The sequence below is a fragment of the Cetorhinus maximus genome, unplaced genomic scaffold, assembly GCF_964194155.1.
Source record: "Cetorhinus maximus unplaced genomic scaffold, sCetMax3.hap1.1 HAP1_SCAFFOLD_168, whole genome shotgun sequence".
Lineage (NCBI taxonomy): Eukaryota > Metazoa > Chordata > Chondrichthyes > Lamniformes > Cetorhinidae > Cetorhinus > Cetorhinus maximus.
In genome coordinates, this window is record NW_027596154.1 from 560,619 (window position 1) to 577,527 (window position 16,909).

Genomic DNA, 16,909 nt, shown 5'->3' on the forward strand with positions numbered 1-16,909 from the left:
CCCCTTCCCTGGGGAGAGTCAGTGCCCGTGGGGACCCTTACCCTGGGGAGAGACAGTGCCCATGGGGACCCTTACCCTGGGGAGAGACAGTGCCCATGGGGACCCTTACCCTGGGGAGAGACAGTGCCCATGGGGACCCTTACCCTGGGGAGAGTCAGTGCCCGTGGGGACCCTTACCCTGGGGAGAGTCAGTGCCCGTGGGGACCCTTACCCTGGGAAAGGTCAGTGCCCGTGGGGACCCCTACCCTGGGGAAATTCAGTGCCCATAGGGGCCTTATACTCTAGGGAGAGTTAATGCTCATAGAGACCTATGCCCTGGGGAGAGTCAGTGCCAGAGGAGACTCATGCGCTGGGGGGAGTCAATGGCCAAGGTTAATGAAGGCTGCGTACATCTGGTTCGATATTTGAGAACTGCAACAGTTAAATGAATTTCAGATGGATGGACATCAGGTGATGAGCTGATGGAGTAATATCGAGGCTGAAGCAGAGGGAGTTGGGTGAGGAGCAGACTTGGTGGCACTCTGACAGACTGGAACTCCTCAAGGACATCTGCGATAGTCGGAACACATTCCCATTTCCAATCTTCATACTTGGGTGTCCCCTGAATCAGAAACAGAGATTAAATAGAGGCAGCAAGGAGGAGACAGGCAGCAAACAACTGATAGACAGCATCAAGTCCCCTCAGACAGGGAGTGACCTGTCCCCTCACTCTGTCCTGATGGAGTGACTCGTCCCTTCACTCTGTCCCGACAGGGAGTGACCCGTCCCCTCACTCTCTCCCGATGGAGTGACCCATCCCCTCTCTCTGTCCCGACGGGGAGTGACCCGTCCCCTCACTCTCTCCCGATGGAGTGACCCATCCCCTCTCTCTGTCCCGACGGGGAGTGACCCGTCCCCTCACTCTCTCCCGATGGAGTGACCCATCCCCTCTCTCTGTCCCGACGGGGAGTGACCCGTCCCCTCACTCTGTTCCCATGGGGAGTGACACGTCCCCTCCCGCTGTCCCGATGGAGAGTGACCCGTCACCTCTCTCTGTCCCCAACGGGGAGTGACCTGCACCCCCCACTCTGTCCCCAACGGGGAGTGACCCGTCCCCTCTCTCTGTCCCCAGTGGGGAGTGACCTGCACCCCCCACTCTGTCCCCAACGGGGAGTGACCCATCCCCTCACTCTGTCCTGACAGGGAGTGACCCATCCCCTCACTCTGTCCTGACAGGGAGTGACCCGTCCCCTCTCTCTGTCTCCTCGCTCTTTTACCTGGCTCAGTTCTTCCAGCTCCTTCTTCTCTCTGGGATCTGTTGCGAGTTCTGCAAAGGACTCTAACAGTTCAGGGGACGGTGGTGTTGTGATGTCGAGGAAATGTGAGAGTGCCTGGAACACTGTGCAGGGTGGGAGCCGCTTCTCCGACACCCACTTACGCTGGGGTCCTGAAGACAAACAGAAGCTCTTTACTGCCCATCACTGCTTAGTGTTTGATTCAGATAGAGCAACAACACTAACTTGAATTTATGTATTGGCATTTCCACATCAAAATATCCCAAGGTGTTCCTCTGGAGCTTACAAACAATATTTGACATTGAGACGATGTTAGAGCAGATGGTCAAATTCTTGTCCGAAGAGATAGGTTTTCAAAAGCATCATTAAGGGTAGAGAGATGTATAGAGGCAGAGAGATTGCGAAAGGCTTTTCTGGAGCTTAGGGACTCATCAGTTAAGGGCATGTTTGCTAATGATGGGGCAATTACAATCAGGGATGCTCGAGAGGCCAGAATTAGAGGAGCACAGATCACTTGGAGGGTTATGGGGCTGGAGGAGATTACAGAGACAGGGAGGGGCAAGGCCATGGAGGAATTTAAAAACAGAGATGGGCATTTTATTGTGGTGGACTGGAAGCCAATTTAAATCAGTGAGTACAGAGAGATAGCGGAGTGGGAATTGGTACAAGGAAAGCATGGGGAACAGTGTTCAGATGATCTGAAGTTTACAGAGAGTGAATGTTGGAGAGCAGCCAGGAATAGTCAAGTCCCAAGGAAACAAAGGCAAAACAGAGGGTTTCAGCAGGAGATAAGTTGAGGTGGGAGAGGCAACAGGATTTTTAAATTTTTTCATAGGATGTGGGCATCGCTGGCTCGGTGATGTTGTTGCCCATCCCTAATTGCCCTTGAGAAGGTGGTGGTGAGCTGCCTTCTTGAACTGCTGCAGTCCATGTGGTGTAGCTACACCCACAGTGCTGTTAGAGAGGGAGTTCCAGGATTTTGGCCCAGCGACAGTGAAGTAACGGTGATATATTTCCAAGTCAGGATGGTGAGTGGCTTGGTGGGGAACTTGTGGATGATGTTAAGGTGGTGGAAAAAGGACTAACTTGATAGTCTCACCTTGTTCGGTTTGCGTCTCGAGCACTGTCTCCACACAGATGGTGTCATTAAAAGCTGGCAACTCCTCCATCCGCTCCATCACCCTCTCAACCAGCTCCTCCTGATTGGCTGGGTGGATTCCCACATGATCCCCAGGAACATAGTTCAGCTCCTGTGTGTCTCCAGTCTGAAGACAAACCAGGATGGTCGATCGACTGCAGGCAAAATACAAACATTTTAAAAAGGCAAGGTGTAAATAGATCTGAGCATCTTACACCACAGAAAGGGGCCAAGTAGCCCATTATGTATGCGCTAGCTCTTCAAAAGAGCTGATCATCCATCTTCAAGTTCCTCATCAGTCAAGAGAAGGAGGGATCCCGTGGATTGATCATGAAGATGCTTGGTCTGGGTGCATGGTTGGCAGAGGTATTATATTTTCAGCAAGAATATGGGGAAAGGCTAGCTCAGACCAATAGGTGGATCATGTAGACCAAGGTCTTCATTTGGGGAACAGCAGTCACCAAGTAGACACTATAAGGGATTACTGCACAGTCAGAGGGTCAGCACTGAGGGTGTGCTGCACAGTCAGAGGGTCAGCACTGAGGGTGTGCTGCACAGTCAGAGGGTCAGCACTGAAGGTGTGCTGCACAGTCAGAGGGTCAGCGCTGAGGGTTTGCTGCACAGTCAGAGGGTCAGTGCTGAGGGAGTGCTGCACAGTCAGAGAGTCAGTACTGAGGGAGTGCCGCACTGTTGGAAAGTCAGCGCTGAGGAAGTCCCGCACTGTCAGAGGGTCAGTACTGAGTGAGTGCTGCACGGTCGGAGGGTCAGTATTGAGGGAGTGCTGCATTGTGGAGGGTCAGTATTGAGGGAGCGCTGCACTGTCGGAGGGTCAGTACTGAGTGAGTGCTGCACGGTCAGAGGGTCAGTATTGCGGGAGTGCTGAACTGTGGAGGGTCAGTATTGAAGGCGCGCTGCACTGTTGGAGGGTCAGCATTGAGAGAGCGCTGCTGTGCTGGAGGTGCCATCTTTTGAATTGGAGAGGCCTCAGTCTGCCTTCTCAGATACCTGTAAAGACCCCAGTGCACTATTTTGAAAAGGAGCAGGAGCTCTCCACGGCATTCCAACTCACATTTATCCCTAAATGATTTTCATGAAAAACAGTTTATCTGCTCAGTATCTCATTGCTCTGTGTGGGAGTTTGCTGTGCGTCAATTGGCTACTTGCAGTGTCCATATTACAGCAAAGAATATACTTGAAGTAAAACTTTGGCTGGAGTTGCTTTGGGGTGTCCTGAGGCTGTGAGTGGTGCTATAGAAATTTAGGTCATTCATTTGATCAAATTCATCGCAGCAGTTCACTCCCAAGATGGAGTCTCATGGAATTGATGGGATGAAGTTAGAGATCAGTATGAATTAGAAGAGAATATTTCAAATTGCCGTGTATTGGCTTAGAGAGTGTTCACTCGAGTGTGGCTAATTCTTCCTCAGCTGGATGGTGAACAGGCCTCCAGGAAGGACAGAAAAGGCTGTAGTTCTTTTCTACACAAGAGAGGTTTCGACTGGTGACCTGCTAGTGGTTATTAACATTCTGAAGGAGTCAGGAGGATATTTCTACTTGTGAGGGAGACCAAAATTCAGGGGCATAAATATATATAGTCAACAATAAATACAATCTGAATTGAGGAGAAAGGTATTTATGGAGAGAGTGGTGAGAATGTGAAACTCACTGTCATGGGGAGTGGTTGAGTGGCTGGAAGAACACAAAGCGGAATGGGACATGAGGCTCCACTGAACTGACAGAGGGGGAGCAGGCTGGGAAGGAACAGAAACCACGACACGTACTGGTTGCATTGAAAAGCCTGTTAGTGTGCTTTGCATCAATTAGAATAAACTAATATGAGTGAAGCATGAGAAGATGCAGACATTTGCCATGTAACCGTTAATGTCAAAAAAGGTGGTGTTTCAAAGGTTACAAAGGTTACCATCAGGCTCCGTGAATGTGGTTCAGCAACAGCATACAGGCAGGTTAGAGGCGCTGCATATCCAATCTGAGAATGTTTCACTCAGTACATCATTTCCATCGAGGTACAGTCCATGAGTTGTTGCATTATCGCACATTGTGTTACTTGCTGCATTATCCCACAGGGTGTGAGTTGCTGCATTATCCCACAGTGTGTGAGTTGCTGCATTATCCCGCAGTGTGTGAGCTGCTGCATTATCCCGCAGTGCGTGAGTTGTTGCATTATCCTGCAGTGTGTTACTTGTTGCATTATCCCACAGGGTGTGAGTTGCTGCATTATCCCACAATGTGTGAGTTGCTGCATTATGCCACAGTGTGTCAGTTGTTGTATTATCCCACAGTGTGTGAGTTGCTGCATTATCCCACAGTGTGTGAGTTGTTGCATTATCCCACAGTGTGTGAGTTGTTGCATTATCCTACAGTGTGTTACTTGCTGCATTATCCCACAGTGTGTGAGTTGTTGCATTATCCCACAGTGTCTGAGTTGCTGCATTATCCCACAGTGTGCGAGTTGCTGCATTATCCCACATTGTGTGAGTTGTTGCATTATCCCACAGTGTGTTACTTGCTGCATTATCCCACAGTGTGTGAGTTGCTGCATTAACCCACAGTGTGTTACTTGCTGCATTATCCCACAGTGTGTGAGTTGTTGCATTATCCCACAGTGTGTTACTTGCTGCATTATCCCACAGGGTGTGAGTTGCTGCATTATCCCACAGTGTGTGAGTTGCTGCATTATCCCGCAGTGTGTGAGCTGCTGCATTATCCCGCAGTGCGTGAGTTGTTGCATTATCCTGCAGTGTGTTACTTGTTGCATTATCCCACAGGGTGTGAGTTGCTGCATTATCCCACAGTGTGTGAGTTGCTGCATTATCCCACAGTGTGTCAGTTGTTGTATTATCCCACAGTGTGTGAGTTGCTGCATTATCCCACAGTGTGTGAGTTGTTGCATTATCCCACAGTGTGTGAGTTGTTGCATTATCCCACAGTGTGTTACTTGCTGCATTATCCCACAGTGTGTGAGTTGTTGCATTATCCCACAGTGTCTGAGTTGCTGCATTATCCCACAGTGTGCGAGTTGCTGCATTATCCCACAGTGTGTGAGTTGTTGCATTATCCCACAGTGTGTTACTTGCTGCATTATCCCACAGTGTGTGAGTTGCTGCATTATCCCACAGTGTGTTACTTGCTGCATTATCCCACAGTGTGTGAGTTGTTGCATTATCCCACAGTGTGTTACTTGCTGCATTATCCCACAGTGTGTGAGTTGTTGCATTATCCCAGTGTGTGAGTTGCTGCATTATCCCAAACTGTGCGAGTTGCTGCATTATCCCGCAGTGTGTGAGTTGTTGCATTATCCCGCAGTGTGTGAGTTCCTGCATTATCCTGCAGTGTGTGAGTTGTTGCATTATCCAACAGTGTGTTAGTTGTTGCATTATCCCGCAGTGTGTGAGTTGTTGCATTATCCCACAGTGTGTTAGTTGCTGCATTTCCCACAGAGTGTGAGTTGTTGCATTATCCCACAGTGTGTGAGTTGCTGCATTATCCCGCAGTGTGTGAGTTGTTGCATTATCCCGCCGTGTGTTACTTGCTGCATTATCCCGCAGTGTGTGAGTTGCTGCATTATCCCAAAGTGTGTGAGTTGTTGCATTATTCCGCAGTGTGTGAGTTGCTGTAATATTCCGCAGTGTGTTACTTGCTGCATTATCCCGCAGTGTGTGAGTTGTTGCATTATCCCACAGTGTGTGAGTTGCTGCATTATCCCACAGTGTGTGAGTTGCTGCATTATCCCGCAGTGTGTGAGCTGCTGCATTATCCCGCAGTGCGTGAGTTGTTGCATTATCCTGCAGTGTGTTACTTGTTGCATTATCCCACAGGGTGTGAGTTGCTGCATTATCCCACAGTGTGTGAGTTGCTGCATTATCCCACAGTGTGTCAGTTGTTGTATTATCCCACAGTGTGTGAGATGCTGCATTATCCCACAGTGTGTGAGTTGTTGCATTATCCCACAGTGTGTGAGTTGTTGCATTATCCCACAGTGTGTTATTTGCTGCATTATCCCTCAGTGTGTGAGTTGTTGCATTATCCCACAATGTGTGAGTTGCTGCATTATCCCACAGTGTGCGAGTTGCTGCATTATCCCACAGTGTGTGAGTTGTTGCATTATCCCACAGTGTGTTACTTGCTGCATTATCCCACAGTGCGTGAGTTGCTGCATTATCCCACAGTGTGTTACTTGCTGCATTATCCCACAGTGTGTGAGTTGTTGCATTATCCCACAGTGTGTTACTTGCTGCATTATCCCACAGTGTGTGAGTTGTTGCATTATCCCACAGTGTGTGAGTTGCTGCATTATCCCACAGTGTGTTACTTGCTGCATTATCCCACAGTGTGTGAGTTGTTGCATTATCCCACAGTGTGTTAGTTGCTGCATTATCCCACAGAGTGTGAGTTGTTGCATTATCCCACAGTGTGTGAGTTGTTGCATTATCCCGCAGTGTGTGAGTTGTTGCATTATCCCGCCGTGTGTTACTTGCTGCATTATCCCAAAGTGTGTGAGTTGTTGCATTATCCCGCAGTGTGTGAGTTGCTGTATTATCCCACAGTGTGTGAGTTGCTGCATTATGCCACAGTGTGTGAGTTGCTGTATTATCCCACAGTGTGTGAGTTGCTGCATTATGCCACAGTGTGTGAGTTGCTGTATTATCCCGCAGTGTGTTACTTGCTGCATTATCCCACAGTGAGTGAGTTGCTGTATTATCCCACAGTGTGTGAGTTGCTGCATTATCCCACAGTGTGTGAGTTGCTGTATTATCCCGCAGTGTGTTACTTGCTGCATTATCCCACAGTGTGTGAGTTGCTGTATTATCCCACAGTGTGTGAGTTGTTGCATTATCCCACAGTGTGTGAGTTGTTGCATTATCCCACAGTGTGTGAGTTGCTGTATTATCCCACAGTGTGTGAGTTGCTGCATTATCCCACAGTGTGTGAGTTGCTGCATTATCCCACAATGTATGAGTTGTTGCATTATCCCACAGTGTGTGAGTTGTTGCATTATCACACAGTGTGTGCGTTGTTGCATTATCCCGTAGTGTGTTACTTGCTGCATTATCCCACAGTGTGTGAGTTGCTGCATTATCGCACAGTGTGTGAGTTGCTGCATTATCCCACAGTGTGTTACATGCTGCATTATCCCACAGTGTGTGAGTTGTTGCATTATCCCACAGTGTGTTACTTGTTGCATTATCCCACAGTGTGTGAGTTGTTGCATTATCCCACAGTGTGTGAGTTGCTCCATTAACCCACAGTGTGTGAGTTGCTGCATTATCGCACAGTGTGTGAGTTGTTGCATTATCCCACAGTGTGTGAATTGCTGCATTATCCCGCAGTGTGTGAGTTGCTGCATTATCCCACAGTGTGTGAGTTGCTGCATTATCCCGCAGTGTGTGAGCTGCTGCATTATCCCACAGTGTGTGCGTTGCTGCATTATCCCACAGTGTGTGAGTTGTTGCATTATCCCTCATTGTGTGAGTTGTTGCATTATCCCGCAGTGTGTGAGTTGTTGCATTTTGCTGCAGTGTGTGAGTTGCTGTATTATCCCGCAGTCTGTTACTTGCTGCATTATCCCGCAGTGTGTGAGTTGCTGCATTATGACACAGTGTGTGAGTTGCTGCATTATCGCGCAGTGTGTGAGTTGCTGCATTATCCCACAGTGTGTGAGTTGCTGCATTATCCCACAGTGTGTGAGTTGCTGCATTATCCCACAGTGTGTGAGTTGCTGCATTATCCCACAGTGTGTGAGTTGCTGCATTATCCCACAGTGTGTGAGTTGCTGCATTATCCCACAGTGTGTGAGTTGCTGCATTATCCCACAGTGTGTGAGTTGCTGCATTATCCCACAGTGTGTGAGTTGCTGCATTATCCCACAGTGTGTGAGTTGCTGCATTATCCCACAGTGTGTTACTTGCTGCATTATCCCACAGTGTGTTACTTGCTGCATTATCCCACAGTGTGTGAGTTGCTGCATTATCCCACAGTGTGTGAGTTGCTGTATTATCCCACAGTGTGTTACTTGTTGCATTATCCCACAGTGTGTTACTTGTTGCATTATCCCACAGTGTGTTACTTGCTGCATTATCCCACAGTGTGCGAGTTGTTGCATTATCCCACAGTGTGTTACTTGTTGCATTATCCCACAGTGTGTTACTTGCTGCATTATCCCACAGTGTGTGAGCTGCTGCATTATCCCGCAGTGTGTGAGTTGTTGCATTATCCGGCAGTGTGTTACTTGCTGCATTATCCCACAGTGTGTGAGTTGCTGCATTATCCCACAGTGTGCGAGTTGCTGCATTATCCTGCAGTGTGTGAGTTGCTGCATTATCCCGCAGTGTGTGAGTTGCTGCATTATCCCGCAGTGTGTGAGTTGTAGCATTATCCCACAGTGTGTGAGTTGTTGCATTATCCCACAGTATGTGAGTTGTTGCATTATCCCACAGTGTGTGAGTTGCTGCATTATCCCACAGTGTGTGAGTTGTTGCATTATCCCACAGTGTGTGAGTTGCTGCATTATCCCGCAGTGTGTGAGTTGTTGCATTATCCCGCAGTGTGTTACTTGCTGCATTATCCCTCAGTGTGTCAGTTGCTGAATTATCCCAAAGTGTGTGAGTTGTTGCATTATCCCGCAGTGTGTGAGTTGCTGTATCATCCCGCAGTGTGTTACTTGCTGCGTTATCCCACAGTGTGTGAATTGTTTCATTATCCCACAGCGTGTGAGTTGTTGCATTATCCCACAGTGTGTGAGTTGTTGCATTATCCCACAGTGTGTGAGTTGTTGCATTATCCTGCAGTGTGTGAGTTGCTGTATTATCCCACAGTGTTTGAGTTGATGCATTATCCCACAGTGTGTGAGCTGCTGTACTATCCCGCAGTGTTTGAGTTGCTGTATTATCCCACAGTGTGTGAGTTGCTGCATTATCCCACAGTCTGTGAGTTGCTGTATTATCCCGCAGTGTGTTGCTTGCTGCATTATCCCGCAGTGTGTGATTTGCTGTATTATCCCACAGTGTGTGAGTTGCTGCATTATCCCACAGTGTGTGAGTTGCTGTATTATCCCGCAGTGTGTTACTTGCTGCATTATCCCGCAGTGTGTGAGTTGCTGTATTATCCCACAGTGTGTGAGTTGCTGCATTATCCCGCAGTGTGAGAGTTGCTGCATTATCCCGCAGTGTGTGAGTTGTTGCATTATCCGGCAGTTTGTTACTTGCTGCATTATCCCACAGTGTGTGAGTTGCTGCATTATCCCACAGTGTGTGAGTTGCTGCATTATCCCGCAGTGTGTGAGTTGCTGCATTATCCGGCAGTGTGTGAGTTGCTGCATTATCCCGCAGTGTGTGAGTTGTAGCATTATCCCACAGTGTGTGAGTTGTTGCATTATCCCGCAGTGTGTGAGTTGTTGCATTATCCCACAGTGTGTAAGTTGCTGCATTATCCCACAGTGTGTGAGTTGTTGCATTATCCCACAGTGTGTGAGTTGCTGCATTATCCCGCAGTGTGTGAGTTGCTGCATTATCCCACAGTTTGTGAGTTGTTGCATTATCCCACAGTTTGTGAGTTGTTGCATTATCCCACAGCGTGTGAGTTGTTGCATTATCCCACAGTGTGTGAGTTGTTGCATTTTCCCACAGTGTGTGAGTTGTTGCATTATCCCGCAGTGTGTGAGTTGCTGTATTATCCCACAGTGTGTGAGTTGCTGCATTATCCCACAGTGTGTGAGTTGCTGTACTATCCCGCAGTGTTTGAGTTGCTGTATTATCCCACAGTGTGTGAGTTGCTGCATTATCCCACAGTCTGTGAGTTGCTGTATTATCCCGCAGTGTGTTACTTGCTGCATTATCCCGCAGTGTGTGAGTTGCTGTATTATCCCACAGTGTGTGAGTTGCTGCATTATCCCACAGTGTGTGAGTTGCTGTATGATCCCGCAGTGTGTTACTTGCTGCATTATCCCACAGTGTGTGAGTTGCTGTATTATCCCACAGTGTGTGAGTTGCTGTATTATCCTGCAGTGTGTTACTTGCTGCATTATCCCGCAGTGTGTTACTTGCTGCATTATCCCACAGTGTGTGAGTTGCTGCATTATCCCACAGTGTGTGATTTGTTGCATTATCCCACAGTGTGTGAGTTGTTGCATTATCCCGCAGTGTGTGAGTTGCTGCATTATCCCACAGTGTGTGAGTTGTTGCATTATCCCACAGTGTGTGAGTTGTTGCATTATCCCTCATTGTGTGAGTTGTTGCATTATCCCGCAGTGTGTGAGTTGTTGCATTATCCTGCAGTGTGTGAGTTGCTGTATTATCCCACAGTCTGTTACTTGCTGCATTATCCCGCAGTGTGTGAGTTGCTGCATTATTCCACAGTGTGTGAGTTGCTGCATTATTCCACAGTGTGTGAGTTGCTGCATTATCCCTCAGTGTGTGAGTTGCTGTACTATCCCGCAGTGTTTGAGTTGCTGCATTATCCCACAGTGTGTGAGTTGCTGTACTATCCCGCAGTGTTTGAGTTGCTGTATTATCCCACAGTGTGTGAGTTGCTGCATTATCCCACAGTCTGTGAGTTGCTGTATTATCCCGCAGTGTGTTACTTGCTGCATTATCCCGCAGTGTGTGAGTTGCTGTATTATCCCACAGTGTGTGAGTTGCTGCATTATCCCACAGTGTGTGAGTTGCTGTTTGATCCCGCAGTGTGTTACTTGCTGCATTATCCCACAGTGTGTGAGTTGCTGTATTATCCCACAGTGTGTGAGTTGCTGTATTATCCTGCAGTGTGTTACTTGCTGCATTATCCCGCAGTGTGTTACTTGCTGCATTATCCCACAGTGTGTGAGTTGCTGCATTATCCCACAGTGTGTGATTTGTTGCATTATCCCACAGTGTGTGAGTTGTTGCATTATCCCGCAGTGTGTGAGTTGCTGCATTATCCCACAGTGTGTGAGTTGTTGCATTATCCCACAGTGTGTGAGTTGTTGCATTATCCCTCATTGTGTGAGTTGTTGCATTATCCCGCAGTGTGTGAGTTGTTGCATTATCCTGCAGTGTGTGAGTAGCTGTATTATCCCACAGTCTGTTACTTGCTGCATTATCCCGCAGTGTGTGAGTTGCTGCATTATTCAACAGTGTGTGAGTTGCTGCATTATTCCACAGTGTGTGAGTTGCTGCATTATCCCACAGTGTGTGAGTTGCTGCATTATCCCACAGCGTGTGAGTTGCTGCATTATCCCACAGTGTGTGAGTTGCTCCATTATCCCACAGTGTGTGAGTTGCTGCATTATCCCACAGTGTCTGAGTTGCTGCATTATCCCACAGTGTGTGAGTTGCTGCATTATCCCACAGTGTGTGAGTTGCTGCATTATCCCACAGTGTGTGAGTTGCTGCTTTATCCCACAGTTTGTGAGTTGCTGCATTATCCCACAGTGTGTGAGTTGCTGCATTATCCCACAGTGTGTGAGTTGCTGCATTATCCCACAGTGTGTGACTTTCTGCATTATCCCACAGTGTGTGAGTTGCTGCATTATCCCACAGTGTGTGAGTTGCTGCATTATCCCACAGTGTGTGAGTTGCTGTATTATCCCGCAGTGTGTTACTTGCTGCATTATCCCACAGTGTGTGGGTTGTTGTATTATCCCACAGTGTGTGAGTTGCTGTATTATCCTGCAGTGTGTTACTTGCTGCATTATCCCGCAGTGTGTTACTTGCTGCATTATCCCACAGTGTGAGTTGCTGCATTATCCCACAGTGTGTGAGTTGTTGCATTATCCCACAGTGTGTGAGTTGTTGCATTATCCCGCAGTGTGTGAGTTGCTGCATTATCCCACAGTGTGTGAGTTGTTGCATTATCCCTCATTGTGTGAGTTGTTGCATTATCCCGCAGTGTGTGAGTTGTTGCATTATCCTGCAGTGTGTGAGTTGCTGTATTATCCCACAGTCTGTTACTTGCTGCATTATCCCGCAGTGTGTGAGTTGCTGCATTATTCCACAGTGTGTGAGTTGCTGCATTATTCCACAGTGTGTGAGTTGCTGCATTATCCCACAGTGTGTGAGTTGCTGCATTATCCCACAGTGTGTTACTTGCTGCATTATCCTGCTCTTTACTGGTGTCCGAGTGTGTTTTCATGCTTTGCGGGCTCTATACTGGTTTCTGATTGCGTTTTTGTGCTGTGCAGGATCTGTACTGGTGTCTGAGTGTGTGTTCATGCTGTGCCAGCTCTGTACTGGTGTCCGGGTGTGTGTTCATACCGTGCGGGCTCACAACGGGTACCTGAGTATGTGTTCATGCTGTGCCAGCGCTGTACTGGTGACCGAGTTAGTGTTCATGCTGTGCGGGCTCTGTATTGATGTCTGAGTGTGTGTTTGTGCTGTGCCAGCTCTGTACTGGTGTCCGAGTGTGTGTTCATGCTGTGCATGCTCTGTACTGTTGTCCGAGTGTGTGTTCATGCTGTGCATGCTCTGTACTGGTGTCCGAGTGTGTGTTCATGCTGTGCCAGCTCTGTACTGGTGTCCGAGTGTGTGTTCATGCTGTGCCAGCTCTGTACTGGTGTCCGAGTGTGTGTTTGTGCTGTGTGGGCTCTGTACTGGTGTCTAAGTGTGTGTTCATGCTATGCAGGCTTTGGACTGGTGACCGAGAGTGTGTTCATGCTGTGCGGGCTCTGTACAGGTGTTAGAGTGTATATTCATGCTTTGCAGGCTCTGTACTTGTGCCTGAGTGTGTGTTCATGCTGTGCGGGCTCACAACTGGTGTCCGAGTGTGTGTTGCTGCTGTGCGGGCTCACAACTGGTGTCCAAATGTGTGTACATGCCATGCGGTCTCACAACTGGTGTCCGAGTGTGTGTTCGTGCTGTGCGGGCTCACAACTGCTGCTTGAGTGTATATTCATGCTGTGCCAGCTCTGTACTGGTGTTCGAGTGCATGTTCTGGCTGTGCGGGCTCAGTACAGGTATCTGAGTGTATGTTCATGCTGTGCGGGCTCAGCACAGGTGTCTGAGTGTGTGTTCATGCTGTGCCAGCTCTGTACTGGTGTCTGTGTGTGCGTTTGTGCTGTGCTGGCTCTGTACCGGTGTCTGAGTGTGTGTTCATGCTGTGCGGGCTCTGTACTGGTGTCTGAGTGTTTGTTCATGCTGTGCGGGCTCTGTACTGGTGTCTGAGTGTGTGTTCATGCTGTGAGGGCACTTTACTAGTGTCCGAGTGTGTGTTCATGCTCGGCCAGCTCTGTACTGGTGTCCGAGTGTGTGTTCATGCTGTGCGGGCTCTGTACTGGTGTCTGAGTGTTTGCTCATGCTTTGCGGGCTCTGTCCTGGTGTCTGAGTGTGTGTTCACGGTATGAGGGCTCTGTAGTGGTGTCTGAGTGTGTGTTCATGCTGTGCGGGCTCTGTACTGGTGTCTGAGTGTGTGTTCATGCTGTACGGGCTCTGTACTGCTGTCTGAGTGTGTTTTCATGCTGTGCGAGCCCTGTACTGGTGTCCGAATGTGTGTTCATGCTGTGCCAGCTCTGTACTGGTATCCAAGTGTATGTTCATGCTGTGCGGGCTCTGTACTGGTGTCTGAGTGTGTGTTCATGCTGTGCCAGCCCTGTATTGGTGTCCGAGTGTGTGTTCATGCTGTGCCAGCTCTGTACTGGTGTCCGAGTGTGTGTTCATGCTTTGCGGGCTCTGTACTGGTGTCCGATTGTGTTTTCATGCTGTGCGGGCTCTGTACTGGTGTCAAGGTGTGTGTTCATGCTGTGCGGGTTCTGTACTGCTGTCCGAGTGTGTGTTCATGCTGTGCAGGTTCTGTACTGCTGTCCGAGTGTGTTTTCATGCTGTGCCAGCTCTGTACTGGTGTCTGAGTGTGTGTTTGTGCTTTGTGGGCTTTGTACTGGTGTCTGAGTGTGTGTTCATGCTGTGCAGGCTTTGGACTAGTGTCCGAGAGTGTGTTCATGCTGTGCGGGCGCTGTACAGGTGTCCGAGTGTATATTCATGCTTTGCAGGCTCTGTACTTGTGCCTGAGTGTTTGTTCATGCTGTGCGGGCTCACAACTGGTGTCCGAGTGTGTGTTCGTGCTGTGCGGGCTCACAACTGCTGTTTGAGTGTATATTCATGCTGTGCCAGCTCTGTACTGGTGTCCGAGTGTGTGTTAATGCTGTGAGGGCACTTTACTAGTGTCCGAGTGTGTGTTCATGCTTGGCCAGCTCTGTACTGCTATCCGAGTGTATGTTCATGCTGTGCGGGGTCTGTACTGGTGTTTCAGTGCTTGTTCATGCTGTTCGGGCTCTGTACTGGTGTCTGAGTGTGTGTTTGTGCTATGCCAACTCTGTACTGGTGTCTGAGTGTGTGTTTGTGCTATGCCAACTCTGTACTGGTGTCCAAGTGTGTGTTTGTGCTGTGTGGGCTCTGTACTGGTGTCCGAGTGTGTGTTCATGCTGTGCCAGCCCTGTACTGGTGTCCAAGTGTGTGTTTGTGCTGTGTGGGCTCTGTACTGGTGTCCGAGTGTGTGTTCATGCTGTGCCAGCCCTGTACTGGTGTCCGAGTGTGTGTTCATGCTGTGCCAGCTCTGTACTGGTGTCCGAGTGTGTGTTTGTGTTGTGTGGGCTCTGTACTGGTGTCCGAGTGTATGTTGATGCTGTGCGGGCTCTGTACTGGTGTCTGAGTGTGTGTTCATGTTGTGCAGGCTCTGTATTGGTGTCTGCGTGTGTGTTCATGCTGTGCGGGTTCTGTACTGCTGTCCTAGTGTGTGTTCATGCTGTGCCAGCTCTGTACTGGTGTCCGAGTGTACGTTCATGCTGTGCGGGCTCTGTACTGGTGTCTGAGTGTGTGTTCATGCTGTGCCAGCTCTGTACTGGTGTCCAAGTGTATGTTCATGCTGTGCGGTGCCTGTACTGGTGTCTGAGTGTGTGTTCATGCTGTGCCAGCTCTGTACAGGTGTACAAGTGTATGTTCATGCTGTGCGGTGCCTGTACTGGTGTCTCACTGTTTTTCCATGCTGGGCGGGCACTGTACTGGTGTCTGAGTGTTTGTTCATGCTGTGCGGGCTCTGTACTGGTGTCTGAGTGTGTTTTCATGCTGTGCGGACTCTGTACTGGTGTCTGAGTGTTTGTTCATGCTGTGCGGGCTCTGTACTGGTGTCTGAGCGTGTTTTCATGCTGTGCGGACTCTGTACTGGTGTCTGAGTGTTTGTTCATGCTGTGCGGGCTCTGTACTGGTGTCTGAGTGTGTTTTCATGCTGTGCGGACTCTGTACTGGTGTCTGAGTGTGTGTTCATGATTTGCGGGCTCTGTACTGGTGTCCGATTGTGTTTACATGCTGTGCGGGCTCTGTACTGGTGTCCGATTGTTTCTTCATGCTGTGCGAGCTCTGTACTGGTGTCAAGGTGTGTGTTCATGCTGTGTAGACACTGTACTGGTGTCTGAGTGTGTGTTTGTGCTGTGCGGGCTCTGTACTGGTGTCCGAGTGTGTGTTCATGCTGTGCGGGCTCTGCACTTGTGTCTGAGTGTTTGTTCATGCTGTGCGGGCTCTGTACTGGTGTCTGAGTGTGTTTTCATGCTGTGCGGGCTCTGTCCTGGTGTCTGAGTGTTTGCTCATGCTTTGCGGGCTCTGTACTGGTGTCCGATTGTGTTTACATGCTGTGCGGGCTCTGTACTGATGTCCGATTGTTTCTTCATGCTGTGCGGGCTCTGTACTGGTGTCAAGGTGTGTGTTCATGCTGTGCAGGCTCTGTACTGGTGTCTGGGTGTGTGTTCATGCTGTGCCAGCACTGTACTGGTGTCTGTGTGTGCGTTTGTGCTGTGCTGGCTCTGTACCGGTGTCTGAGTGTGTGTTCATGCTGTGCCAGCTCTGTACTGGTGTCCGTGTGTGCGTTTATTCTGTGCTGGCTCTGTACCAGTGTCTGAGTGTGTGTTCACGCTGTGCGGGCTCTGTACTGGTGTCTGAGTGTATGTTCATGCTGTGCGGGTCTGTATTGGCGTTTCAGCGTTTGTTCATGCTGTTCGGGCTCTGTACTGGTGCCTGAGTGTGTGTTCATGCTGTGCGGGCTCTGTACTGGTGTCTGAGTGTTTGCTCATGCTTTGCAGGCTCTGTACTGGTGTCTGAGTGTGTGTTCATGCTGTGAGGGCACTTTACTAGTGTCCGAGTGCGTGTTCATGCTCGGCCAGCTCTGTACTGGTGTCCGAGTGTGTGTTCATGCTGTGCGGGCTCTGTACTGGTGTCTGAGTGTTTGCTCATGCTTTGCGGGCTCTGTCCTGGTGTCTGAGTGTGTGTTCACGGTATGAGGGCTCTGTAGTGGTGTCTGAGTGCGTGTTTGTGCTGTGCCAGCTCTGTATGGTGTCTGAGTGTATGTTCATGCTGTGCGGGCTCTGTACTGGTGTCTGACTGTATGTTCATGCTGTGCGGGCTCTGTACTGGTGTCTGAGTGTATGTTCATGCTGTGCGGGCTCTGTACTGGTGTCTGAGTGTATGTTCATGCTGTGCGGGCTCTGTACTGGTGTCTGAGTGTATGTTCATGCTGTGCGGGCTCT

The 16,909-nt window shown here is 49.3% G+C and overlaps 1 protein-coding gene across 1 annotated transcript in view; it reads right to left on the bottom strand.

Annotated features, from left to right (window-relative positions):
* The window catches only part of LOC144672961 (nitric oxide synthase 1-like), a gene marked incomplete at its 5' end in the record, with an annotated part of 263,568 nt that overhangs the window by 12,259 nt on the left and 234,400 nt on the right, over positions 1 to 16,909 (bottom strand). The window contains 3 exons of the mRNA XM_078534965.1: positions 391 to 601; positions 1,257 to 1,426; positions 2,374 to 2,567. Of these exons, the coding sequence (XP_078391091.1) occupies positions 391 to 601; positions 1,257 to 1,426; positions 2,374 to 2,567 (575 nt within the window). The remainder of the gene's footprint in view (positions 1 to 390; positions 602 to 1,256; positions 1,427 to 2,373; positions 2,568 to 16,909) is intronic.